The sequence below is a fragment of the Panicum hallii genome, chromosome 9 (genome assembly GCF_002211085.1).
Source record: "Panicum hallii strain FIL2 chromosome 9, PHallii_v3.1, whole genome shotgun sequence".
Lineage (NCBI taxonomy): Eukaryota > Viridiplantae > Streptophyta > Magnoliopsida > Poales > Poaceae > Panicum > Panicum hallii.
In genome coordinates this window covers 8,815,855-8,828,597 of record NC_038050.1, presented here as the reverse complement: position 1 = coordinate 8,828,597, position 12,743 = coordinate 8,815,855, and the positions used below count along the sequence as shown (strand labels likewise).

Sequence of the window (12,743 nt, the reverse complement as noted above, 5' to 3'; positions counted from 1 at the left end):
TGAATGCCGTGTTCAACGTTGCAAGGAACAAAAATGCTGAAGAGGTTACGGAACGGTTACGGAACACCTGTTATTTATTTATTTATGAACATCGTCGCCTCAGCTGCATACAGTATTTGTACACGGCCACGTACGGCCTCACTTATTCTACTGCCTTCCGCGTACCTTACGTACAGATATACACACCGTGCACGTCCGACACGTCTCACTCGGGCTCACTCTGTTATACTACGTGCGACTTCGCCGCTCAAGCGTGCTGTGCCTCAGCTCCGTCGTCGATCACCGCGGCGGCGTCCCTCACAGCCTGCCGGTCGCCAGCCTCAGGAACGTCTCGGCCAGCTCCTCGCGGCGCCCGCGCCCGCGGCGTCCTCCCTCCTCCTCCCGCTCGCGCTCCTGGCGGCCGCGGCGTCCTTCTTGGTGCTCCTCCTCCCGCTCCCACTCCTGGCGGCCGCTCTCCTCCGGGCCGGGGAGGAAGCCCTGCTCGCGCTGGGCGTCGAGCACCTCGTCCACCTCCCGCGCCCGCGACGCGAACGCCAGCTCCTTGGCCGCGCCGTCCAGCTTCCTGAGCACACTGTTCGCGCCCGCCAGGTACACCTTCTCGTTCTTGTTGGCCTGGACCTCGAAGCAGACGATCTGGAGGTTGCTGCCCCGGGACGCCACCTCCACGACCGGGTGGCCCACGGGCACCACGAACGCCGTGCCGCGCGACACCCGCGCGCGGATGGTGTGGTACCCCTGCCCGGCTTCCTCCTCCTCAGATTCCTCGGATTCCTCCTCGCCGCGCCTGCCCCTGCCGCCGCGCTCGCTCTGGACCCCGCGGCGGCCGTGCTCCTCGCTCTCGCCGCCGCCCTGCGCCAGGTGCGGGCACACGATCTCGACGTGGCCCTCGCCGTCCAGCACGTAGGCGATCTTGTTCGAGCGGCTGTTGTAGAACGGCGCGCTCATCGACCCCTGTTCACGGTACCAAAAGTGAATCAACGATACCAGTAGTGCTGAGTGGTACAAAAAGTGATCGATCGCCATTGGTGCAGAAGCGAGCTAAAGGTTGAGGGACACACGGCGGAGATGTTGACGAGCGAGACGCGGACGTCGTGCTCGGCGAGGTCGCGGAAGCTGCGGGCGTCAGCCTCGTAGAGCTGGCCGTGGCGGTTGGAGATGCTGGGCCGCTGGTCCAGGAGGCTGTAGGGCCCGTGCGACTCGCCGAACGGCGGCAGCGGCCAGTGCGGGCCGTGCCCGCCCTCCGAGGCGTGGCGCCGGAGCTCGCGGACCTGCTCCTCCGACGCGCGCACGATGATCCCCTTGTCCTGCTTCCCGAACAGCCTCTCCAGCCGCTCGCTCGAGGTCTGCATGCAGCACAAGCACGCGCAGCGCGATGTCAGCAGAGCCCAGATCGATCAGACGCTTCTTCGCTGCACATAGCACATGTACGATGTGTGTGCACCTTGTATGCGGCTCTCTGGACGCTCTTGCTGAAGCTCGAGAGAATGGATTCCGTGTTCCTCCCGCCGGCGCCGAAGAAGAACTGCCAATCATCAGGTGCTCGTCTCGTCAGTCAACTTGGCTCATTGCAACCAGTGATGACCAAAAATCCGCGCCTCGCTAGAGCTTAGTTACCTGGAACTTGCCAGGCACGGAGATGGTGTGGAGGATCTTGGCGATGACGAGCTTCCTCCGGCCGTCGGTGTTGGCCAGGTACGTGACCGCCCCGGCCGGCGCCACGAAGACGTCGCCTTCCTTGATGGTGTACGACCGCCGCTCGCCGTTCTCGATCGTCGCTACTACTCCCTCGCCTACAGGCCAGCCAAATCGATCGGTCAAGCACACGTGCGCGCATGCGTCAGCGAAGCAGGAGCGCAGACGCACGCAGGACTCGGTCAATAGTATTACCTTGGGCGACGTAGCAGATGCAGTGCGCGTCGGTGTGGCTGGGCACGATGAAGGAGCGCGGGTTCGCCTCCAGGACCGCGACGCGGTAGTCGCGGATGCCGCGGAGGAGCTTGGACGCCTCGTGGAACGGCCGGAGCACCCTGACCGACCCCTGCTCGCTCCGGACGACGTGCCGGAAGCTGCGCCGGTCGAACACGTACGGCCGGCGGCTCCGCTCCTGCTCCTGCTCGCGCTCGTCACCGGACCCCTCGCCACGGCGGCCGAGCTCGTCCCTGCCCCGCTCCTGCTCCTCCCGGCACTCCTGCACGCACCGGGCACGCTGGTGCCGGGGCCGGTCCTCGCACCGCCGCACGCAGCGCCAGGGCTCGCGGTCCTCCCAGGAGGACGCGGCGGCGGCGGCGCAGAGGAGGGTGGCGAGGAGGATGAGGAGGAAAGGAGCCGCGCTGGCTCTGGCGGTCGCCATTGCGATGGTGGAGTGGCAGTGGCGTCCACGATCTCGTGTCGTGTGTGCTTCGTTCGGTGCTTGGCCTGGCGATGCAGAGGCGGAGCTGGTGCTAATTTATACCGGCCGGGCGCCGTGGTACGTGGCGAGGGGCCGCGGCTACGTGGAGGGAGGCGGCGTGGCGGGAGGCACCCGGGTCGCCACGTCTCGCCGCTGTCGCCTGCGCGTGCTTATCCGGGCTTCGGCTCGGTGCAAGCCAGGGTGTGGCCGCCGCTGCGCAGAGCTTGTCGTCTCTCCCGGTGATGTCGTCTTCTTGGGACTCCGGTGGCGGAAGCATATGTACGTCTGTTGGGAAATCCTCCTCGTTACGGGGTAAATGAGGAGAGTAAATGCTTACTGTGAGCAGCTCTACATGTATAAGAAATATGCCTAAACTGTGGACCAACCTTGGGTGCATTTAGCACCTAGTATGCTGCCTTACAACAGAAGGAAGAAGGGAGCTACGAAATTTCAGAACGCAGCCTCCAAAAGGAGAAGAGAAGAGAGGGAATTAAGGAGTAGGTGATTGGAGAAGAAATTTTACAAGGGAACAAGAAGAATTTGTTCTCAAGGTTGTAAAGGTTCAGATCCACATCTTTGGTGTCTCCAATCTGTTGTTCCACCATCTATTGGTGAGGTCCTTCTATACTTGAGTTTGCAGCCCAAATGAAGGACCGGACAGGCGACCAGAAGGGGGGTTGAATGGGAGCCTCAAATTCGATCCGAAAATCAAAGAAGAAAAAATCCCGATACAAACACCACACCACAGCTTCTAAAATGTGCCAACACTACGCAGCATGGACAAGCTGCTAGTGCTAGGAACACAATCAGAGTGTCGCAAAACTTTTGTGGAATCAAAACACGAGAGCACACACAATCAGATAGTAAAACGAGTTGAAACTAGGCAAAACGAGAACAGATCAAAACGAGAGGGTTAGTCGAATAAAAACTAAATTAAATGCTCAAGTAAAAACTAATCTAACCCTAGCATGCTAGTAGGCAAGATTAAAAAGGCTAGCAACTAATTTTTTAGAGGTTTTTCTGATTTCAATTAAGCAGAAAATTAATTATGGCCTAGAGCAAGAAATTTAATTCCACAGCAAAACTTCACTTGACTAAGCATACAAAAAGTTCAACAATTAACACATCTCAAAATCCAGTGGAAGCAAAGCTTAACAAGAAGCTAATATTAAACCTAAACAAGGCTAAGGGCCTGTTTGTTTGGACTTATAGATTATACTATTCAGCTTATTTGGTAGCTTATATAATCTAGCTTATTTTTTCTGGATTAAATAAGCTGAGTCTTACTGTTTGTTTGCCTAGCTTATTTGGCCCAGCTTATTTGTCCTAGACGTGTAAAGACAACAATGCCCTTAGCGTGGGGAGCCAGCCAGGGAGAGGGGCGCGTGGGGAGGGGAGGAGGGAGTGGGCTGGTGGGACCTAATGGCAATTGCGGGTAATTTGCTCCTCTTTGCCATGGGTAGTGGGTCTTTTGGGTAGAAATAAGTTGAAATAAGCTCCACTTGACTAGCTTATGAGATTATGGTGTTTTTGACTCTAGATTATATAATCTGAGCAAATAAGCTGCCTGTTTGTTTCCTTAACAGATTATTTAAGTTGGTTTGTATAATCTACAGCTTATTTAAGCTCAAACAAACAGGCCCTAAGCACCAAATTGGAGATTAACCTGGCTGCTGAAAATAGTATGAGACAATCCGTCGAACAGTGTATGGGCATGTAATAACTCACTTGAAATTGACCTCACATTTACCTAAGATTTCTAATGAAGACCTTGGGTTTGGAGCTGAACCACGACATGCTCATCTATCCCCTGCGCCCAGTCCAGCTGCTACTTAGCCTGGTGCTGATCATATGCCTGTGCTGCTTGCCTCCCTGCCTCGCACCGCTGCAGGCTGCTGACGACTTGCTCTGCGCCAGGGACCAGATCGCCTGGACCTGCACTGCTCCCTGCACCAAGAATAGCCCAGCGACCAGCACCAAAAATTCCTGCGCAAGAACAACACAGGGAGACCAAACCAAAATCCAACACCGGAGAAACAAAATAGAATCAAATCAACAGCCCAGAGAGCAAGAGGAGGAGAAGGCCTCCTTTCCCATCGATTTGCAGTACCAGGTCTCAAAGATCCATAGGAAAAAACTTAACCCTAGGTGGAGAAAACAAAAGGCAATGAAAAGAGGAACCAGAGAGGGGCAGGAAGGGGGTGACGGGAACTTGTGTGGCACACCACAGTTGGCTGCCCTCCTCTCTCTATTTTATCTCCTCTAACTCTCTAGACTAAAGACTAAAATACCCCTAGACTTAACTAGACACTAGAAAGCCCGTAGGGGCAAAACCGGAAAAGATACATTGGACTCATCCGACGGCCGAGGTTCTTTCTTCGACTCGAAGCCTTCTCTGCGATGCCGCCATGTGGACGAAGATCCGTTCCGCGGTTTTGGAGGGTCCGTGAAACCCGGGTAGGTGGCCGGTTTTGAGAAAACCGCCAAAACTCCACGCGCGGGAAGATTCCCGCCTTCACGCCGTGGCCCTAGACGTCGTTCCCGTCTCGGCCTTCTGACGGCCCTAGACGCCGCCCGACGCCCGTCACCTCCTCCCGCAGCGAGGCCCTAGACGCCGTCGACGCCCGTCGCCTCCGTCAGTCCCGAGACCGACGCCCGTGCCTCCACAACTTGGCGTCTTCAACCGCCGTCAGCTTCCTTGGTTTTGTGGCGCAAACCAAGAAACCCGCCTTCCATCACCGCTTGTGCCCTCGATCCAGGAGTGGACGTCACAGCTGCCGCCCGGCTTGAGCTCCTCCACGGCAACTCTCCGTCGACACTCGACGCCCGTGTACCTACAATCCAAAGACCAAGCACACGATCACACCGCACAGTTGACAATTCACTCATCACAGGCAGGATAGAGTACTCTCATTCCTCAATCTCCCCCTTGATGAGTGCATTGTCAACACACCATCTGTATCCAGAGAAGTGATAAAAAGAAACAAGAAAGCGAAAAACTCAAGCAAGTGACACAAAGCTCAGAAAGGCAAGACCAGTCACTTACTCAAGCACAGATCGATCCCCTAAGATAAGGGCAACGGCTCGACGCAATCGATCAAAAGCCAAAACATGACTCCTCAAAGACAGAGGTAACGCTCGACGCAATCATGCTGGAAGTGGAAGGAAAACGAGGAAAACCAGGAGCCAAAAACAAAGCAGAAACTCCCCAAGCAAAGCTTTTCCCTCTCACAAGTGCAACTCTCCCAAAATGATGCACTCTCAAAGCCCTATGCACAACAAGTTTTTCAAAAATCAAACAAGTCTCCCCCTTGTTCGATCACTTCTCCAAAAAAAATTCTCTCCCTTGTTGACACATGCACACATCAAGCCTAAATAGACCTAAAGCTCCCCCTGAAGCTGAGACTCCCCCTGAACAGATGCCATGCCATGAATGCAATGCAGGAGGTGTAAGTGAAAGCATTCTGGGATACAATGATATGAGCAACATCTAGTCACAAGCACGTGTGCATCCATAAACAAGACCTGCATCTAGCTCAACAGGGTATATCAAATCAGTCTAGAGCTAGACAAGTTCAGTTTAGGAGAAATAAAAGCATCACCCAAGATCTAGCACTAACAAGTAGGGAATGGAAAGCAGTGCTAATCATACTCATACAGGTGATCCAAACTCAGCCAAAAATAAGTTGTTAACATTCATTTTTCAACCAATTTTATCTCAAGCAATTCTTAACGCCAGGGGTTGAAAGCTTGTCATGCTTCACTTAGCAACGAGGCCAAGCCTATGCCAAAAGACAATCAGAAGCTTAAAGCACTCGTTTCAGTCATGCACAGCCTTGCCCGGGTTCTCACAAGTGCAAAGTGAGCCGTCCTGAAAGCTCGATCAGTGCGACAAGCAATCCCACCTGGATCTTTTCAATCCATTTCAAGAACAGTTCAAGCAATTTTATCAAATTTAGATCATTTCAAGTATGAATTGCTGAACGAAAAGCTAGACTAGCATGAATAAGATAGCAAAGCACATCAACACGCCCTAACATGCTAGTAGCCAAAACAGGGTGATCATGTTTTCGGATTTTCAAAACAAAATAGCTTAACTCAGAAGATGTCATATACACAGTGGAGCAAGCTATACATGATCAAATTTATCAACTCACACTAGCAGGCACTAGAAGATCATAGCAATGTATACAAGAATGCTAGTGCAAGTGAGGCAATGCGAAATGCAAACATGTACAATGCATATGCACAATGCAACTACCAAACCTAGAAATCAAAGAGAAGCAAATAAAACCTACAAAGCTAACCAAAGAAAAGTCAGCGATCAAAAGGGGTCAAAAGGGGTAACAAACCCCAAGCTCCCCTCGCAAGCGAGCAAAGGTGTCCTGCTCAAGCGGTTTGGTGAGAATATCTGCGGTTTGCCTCTCTGAAGGAACATGGATCAGGTCTATGTGTCCTCTCTCATGGTTATCTCGCAGAAAATGGAATCGGATATCTATGTGTTTGGTTCTGGAGTGTAGAATAGGGTTCTTTGCAATGCTAATGGCTGACATGTTGTCTACAAAGATGGGAACCCTACCAAAACTCAATCCATAATCCTGAAAGGTTTGTTTCATCCAAAGTATCTGGGAGCAGCAACTAGCAGCAGCAACATACTCAGCTTCTGTGGAAGAAAGCGCTACGCTAGCCTGCTTACGAGAGGACCAAGACACCAAAGATGTACCGAGAAATTGACAAGTGCCGAATGTCGACTTGTGATCCAACCGACACCCATCGAAATCGGCATCAGAAAAGCCCACCAAAACCAGAGAAGAATCCGCAGAATACCAAAGACCAAATTCAGGGGTGAATTTCAAATACCTGAAGATGCGTTTCACCACCTGCCTGTGGGAGGTGCGCGGCGAAGCCTGATACCGCGCGCAGAGGCAGACGCCGAACTGGATGTCCAGTCGCGTCGCCGTCAGGTACAGGAGAGAGTCGATCATGCTCCTGTACTCCTTCTGGTCCACCGCCTCGCCGTCCAAGTCCTCATCAAGCGCCGTCGAAGTGCTGATCGGAGTCGGCTGAGGAGACAAGTCGCTCATGTCGAACTTCCACAGCAAGTCTCTAGTGTACTTGGCTTGATGGACAAAGGTGCCCTGAGGAGTTTGCTTGATCTGCAGCCCAAGGAAGAACTGCAACTCACCCATCATGCTCATCTCGAACTCCCTGGACATCTTCTCAGAAAACTTGGAGACAAGAGCGTGAGAAGAGCCACCAAAGATAATATCATCCACGTATATCTGAACTAAAAGAAAATCAGTGCCAGATCGCATGAGGAACAAAGTTTTATCAACACATCCCATTTTAAAGCCTTGAGCCAGCAAAAAGGTTTTCAATCTACCATACCAAGCTCTAGGTGCCTATTTCAAACCGTAAAGAGCTTTCTGAAGTTTATAAACATGGTTTGGAAACTTGGGATTTTCGAAACCAAGGGGTTGCTTCACATAAACCTCTTCTTCAATAAAGGCATTCAAGAAGGCAGATTTAACATCCATTTGGAAAACTTTAAAACCCTTGGAAGCAGCAAATGCAAGAAAGATTTGAATAGCTTCCAAACAAGCAACAGGGGCAAAAGTTTCCTCAAAATCAATACCCTCTTTTTGGCAAAACCCCTGGGCAACAAGACGAGCCTTGTTTCGAACAACCAACCCATCCTCACCCTTCTTGTTTTTGAAAACCCACTTCGTTCCGATGGGATTACAACCAGGTGGAGGCTCGACTAAAACCCAAACTTGGTTTCTTTCAAAATTTTCAAGTCCCTCATGCATGGCATTGACCCAATTAGAATCAGAAAGAGCGTGTCCAATATCTTTGGGCTCAAAAGAGGCAACAAATGCTGAATGAGCAAAGCCAGCGATACTTGTTACCTTGGACCTGGTGACTCGCTCGTTGAGATCACCTAGCATCTGTTGAGGTGGATGACGACGCTGAATGTGTCGAGGTGCTTCCCGCGTCGAAGTCGCCTCCTCCTCAACCAAATCTGGTGTCTCCTCAGGTGCAACTAGTGAAGCCTAAGTCACCTGCTCGATCGGCCCCCGGGAAGAAGACGTAGTCGGGTCGGGGCCGTCGTCATCATCCGAGCTCGTGGCAGAGACGGCTGGGTCCACAACATGCGTGGTAGCCTCAGCGTCACCCTCCGTAGCTTCTTCCTCCTCATCTTCAAAGATGGAGGTGCCGAGCTCATCATCTCCTGCAACTTCAAAGACAGAAGAATTGCACGGTGCAGTCTCGTTGAAGGTGACTTCACAAGTCTCTCTGACAATGTTAGTATCTAAAATCAGCACACGGTAAGCTCTGGAGTGAGAAGCATAACCGAGAAAAATACCGTCAGACGAGCGAGACTCAAACTTATCAAGATTTCCATCTTTCAGCACAAAGCACCGGCAACCAAAAACTCTGAGATGGTCAACACGGGGCTGGCGTCCAAATCGCAACTCATAAGAAGTCCTGTGCATGAAAGCACGCAAGAAAATACGGTTGGACACGTAACAAGCGGTGTTAACCGCCTCAGCCCAGTATTTGCGAGGAGTCCTATGCTCATCGAGCATCGTCCTCGCCATCTCAACCAGCGTCCGATTCTTTCGCTCTACAACTCCATTCTGCTGTGGAGTGTAGGGAGAAGAATACTGGTGTTCAAGCCCTTGATCACTGCAAAAGGCGTCAAAATGAGTGTTTTTGAATTCTGTGCCATTATCACTGCGAATCGCTCGTATGGCCTGGGGTAGCTCATTTTTCAACCTCAAGATCAAGTCTCGAACAAACTCGAAAGCCTCATCCTTGGTTTTCATGAAAAAGACCCAAGAATAGCGAGAAAAGTCATCCACGATCACAAGAACGTACCACTTCCCACCAACAGACATCACCCTAGAAGGACCAACTGTGTCCATGTGTAACAACTCTCCAGGGTGAGCGGTCATCACCTGATTAACAGGCGGATGAGAAGTGGCAAACATCTTCCCGTGGCGACACGGATGGCAAACAAGGTCCTTTTCAAACTTCAATTTGGGCAATCCTCGGATTAGGCCAAGTGAGCTAAGTCTCGACAACAGATCGAAGCTCAGATGTCCAAGTCTCCTATGCCACTTCCACAAATCAGAAGAAGGACCAGCCAACAAGCAACGAGAAGGGCCAAGAGGAGTTCCAGAGAAGTCAACCAAGAAAACCCGATCGCGAGGTGTAATCCGGCAAACCAAATCTCCTCTGGAGTCCAAAACACGCGAACAACCCTCCTTGAAGCGAACCTCAAACCCCTCATCAAGAAGTTGCGAAACAGAGAGCAAATTGAACCCAAGGTCCGAAACCAAAGCAACCTCTCTCAGGGTAAAGCGATCAGAAACTCGAACAGCGCCAAATCCACGTACCTTTCCTCTTCCATTATCCCCGAACACAATGTACTCCTTTGAGCGCATCGGGGTGAGGCTGGAGAACCATTTGACATTTCCGGTCATGTGGCGCGAACAACCGGAGTCCATGATCCACCTGTTCTCCAAGCCTCCAACCTGGACATCAGTAGTGAGACAAAGGGTGAGCAAATATCTCAACACTGGGGTTAGCAAAGTGAGAAGCAAACCAGTGTCGAGCCATTTGCTCTACAGAGGGGTTAGCAAAACCAGACAAAGCGTATCCCTCGTCCCGTCTACCGCGTGACTGACGAACACCACCGCGAGGAAAGCGTGGAGCCTCAAAACCTCCTCCAAAGCCTCGGTCCTGTGGTCCATAGCCGTACTGAAAACGACCAGGAGCACGACTGGCAAAGCGACCACCCGCTGGAGCACGGTAACCACCACCGTCTCCCTGACCTCCACCTACACAGCGCGCCCAAGCATCTTGCCTACCACCATGCCGAGGAGGACCATGCACCCGAGCAGAGTACATGTCCGCGTTCCGAATCTCCTGCTCACGCCTCACAGCTCGCTTTCTTCTGAAGCAAAACTCCTCAAGGTGACCTTCCCTGTCACAGTACTCGCAGTGGTACCTCACCTCACGCTTGGGAGGTGGAGGCCTAGCCTGCGGACGGGGAGAAGCAGCCCCCTTCTTTTGGGCAACCTGGGCTGCGGCAGCAGGGAGCGTGTCGAGGGGATTCCTCAGCTCATTGGGTTTTGGAACCCAAACCTGCTTCTGCAGAGGTGCTTTCGGTGGTTCTTTAAGCACACCATCCGCGGGGTCAACAAGCGAAGGCTGCGTGCTGGTACTAGCAGTGTTTCCAGCAGCTTTGCCGATCTTACCATACAACTTGTCAAAGTCTGACTTCGTGTATGTGTAACCGACCCCAAACCCATCACCACGCTTGAACTGCTTAATCATCATGCCCAACTGCGGCTCACTAGCAGAAACCCAACTAAGAATCGCCCTAAGATAGGTATTCTCATTCTCCACGTTAGCTTTCTCTACCGCAAGATTATCCAAATCAGAGATTAAACCAGGGCAAACAGAGCAGTCAATAGGTGGGCTAGACTCCACGACCTTTGTCTTCCCTAAAGAGTTAACCAGGGCATTCTTCTCATCTAGCTCCGACCTAAGCGTGGGACAAAGCTTGCAAGCACCAAGCAGAACTGGCCTAGACTTCATCTCCTCTAGCTCGTACACAATAGTAGCAAACTTGGACTGCAACGAAGCTAGATCGGACTTTAAGATAGGACACTCGTCACATTCAAGCATATCGCTAACAATAGGAGCGTCCTTAACCAGTTCTAGTTCATGCTTGGCCTTAGCGAGCTCATGAGACACGTCAGCAAGCGAAGTCTTAGCAACATCTAAGTTCGTGACGTTCTCATCATGCTTGGCACGGAGAGCAACAAGATCATTCATGTGAGATATGCAGCCAGCGCACTCATCCTCACTAGATTTCTCCCTAGCACAAGCCAGCTCAGCCCTAAGCTTTCTACGCTCTTTAGCTGCTTCCTTAAGCAGCCTCTTCTGATTGTCGAGAGTGGCGTACAACTCCCTAACCTCCGTATCAAGCAGGTCGATTGTGGAGTTTACCTCTGAATCGCTCTCGGATCCAGGAGAAGAGTTGACGTGCGTCGGTGTAGCATGTCCACCCGAAGACGCACGAGCACCATCCGCTTCGCCCGCCATGGTGCAGAAACCCTTGTGCCGCCCGGCCGCCAAGCACAGGCCGATGAAACCGATGGCTTCCTTGTCCTGCTTCTTCTTCTTCTTGTCGCCGTCGTCGGAGGTCGGTGAAGAAGAGCGGTCGGTGTCGGAGCTCTTGTTGAGGTCGTTGAGCTGCGCCAGAAAAGCCTTCTCCCGCTTCTTGGCCTTGTACTGGAAGCGCTTCTTTAGCGACTCCTTGTCGAAGCGTCCTCCCCGGTCACACTGTGGTGCTTGTGGTGCCGACGCTCCTTGTTGGAGCCTCCCACGTTGCGCTCGCGGTGGCGGTAGTAGTCGAAGTGGTTATTCTGGCCACCGCCGGACTTCTTGGGGCAATCGGCGATGAAGTGGTTCAAATCACCGCAGTTGTAGCACCCGGGGTTCTTCTTCCTCTGCTTGTTGTGGTAGACGCGCTGGAACTTGCTGATGAGGAGGCACAAGTCGTCGTCGCCCAGCGTCTCCAGCTGCTCATCTGTAACAGAAGGCAAAGAGGCAAGAGAAAAGCCAAGAGCAGAGTTGGCGTTAGAGCTCATTCCACCTGGGCCAGTCACAAGAGCGATGCTCTTGGAAGGAGGGGCACGATTGAGCTTGGCTCGTGTCTGGTTATCCACCTCCGTGGCCTCGAGCTTGCTGAAAAGCTCGTTCACGGTCAGAGTCTCATAGCCTGCAGACTCAATGATCGTGTTCACCTTGAGATCCCACACAGAGCGGTCAAGTGCGTAGAGCAGCTTGAGGGCCTTCTCGTGCTCCGTGTACTCAAGGGCATCAGCAGATCTATTCGCATTGACTTTGTTCACAATTGATTGAAACCGACTGAACATATCGCCAATGCTCTCACCCGGCCCCTGTGTGAAGTTCTCGTATTCACGCCGGTGAGTCTCGAACAGTCTGGCCTTCACCTGAGGTGTGCCCTCGTGGTAGTTCTCAAGGCATGTCCAAACTTTGTGGGCTTCTTGAAAACCCTGGACGCGTGAGAACTCCGCGAGAGAAACGCCAGCGAACAAGGCATTGACAGCCTTGGCGTTAGCCTCGTGCTCGGACACCTGAAGAGGTGTGGTCCGAGCGGCAAGCACCTCGTAAGCCTGGTTCTTGGTAATCTCCCAAACCTCGGCTCCCATGCTTTGCAAGAAGGCTCGCATACGCACCTTCCAATAAGCATAGTCCTCGCCGGCAAACACTGGGATCTTACCAAGACTCGCCATAGTCGCCAAGTGGTTTT

General features: G+C 52.5%; 1 protein-coding gene across 4 annotated transcripts; it reads right to left on the bottom strand.

The window, feature by feature from the left end:
* Positions 1 to 77: 77 nt before the first annotated feature.
* On the bottom strand, positions 78 to 4,299 carry LOC112875137 (globulin-1 S allele-like). Of its 4 annotated transcripts, none has more exons than XM_025938862.1 (7): positions 2,913 to 4,299; positions 2,776 to 2,829; positions 1,888 to 2,674; positions 1,615 to 1,790; positions 1,442 to 1,522; positions 1,059 to 1,343; positions 78 to 951 (listed from the first exon to the last, which is right to left on the bottom strand). In XM_025938862.1, exons 3-7 carry the CDS (start codon positions 2,348 to 2,350, stop codon positions 298 to 300), a joined length of 1,659 nt encoding a protein of 552 aa, XP_025794647.1. In that variant the 5' UTR covers positions 2,351 to 2,674; positions 2,776 to 2,829; positions 2,913 to 4,299; the 3' UTR covers positions 78 to 297. The 4 variants fall into 4 exon arrangements, with proteins under 4 accessions (XP_025794647.1, XP_025794649.1, XP_025794646.1 ...); XM_025938864.1 differs by having other exon boundaries at positions 2,776 to 2,851; positions 4,140 to 4,299; XM_025938861.1 differs by having other exon boundaries at positions 2,776 to 4,299.
* Between the last annotated feature and the right edge of the window lie 8,444 nt (positions 4,300 to 12,743).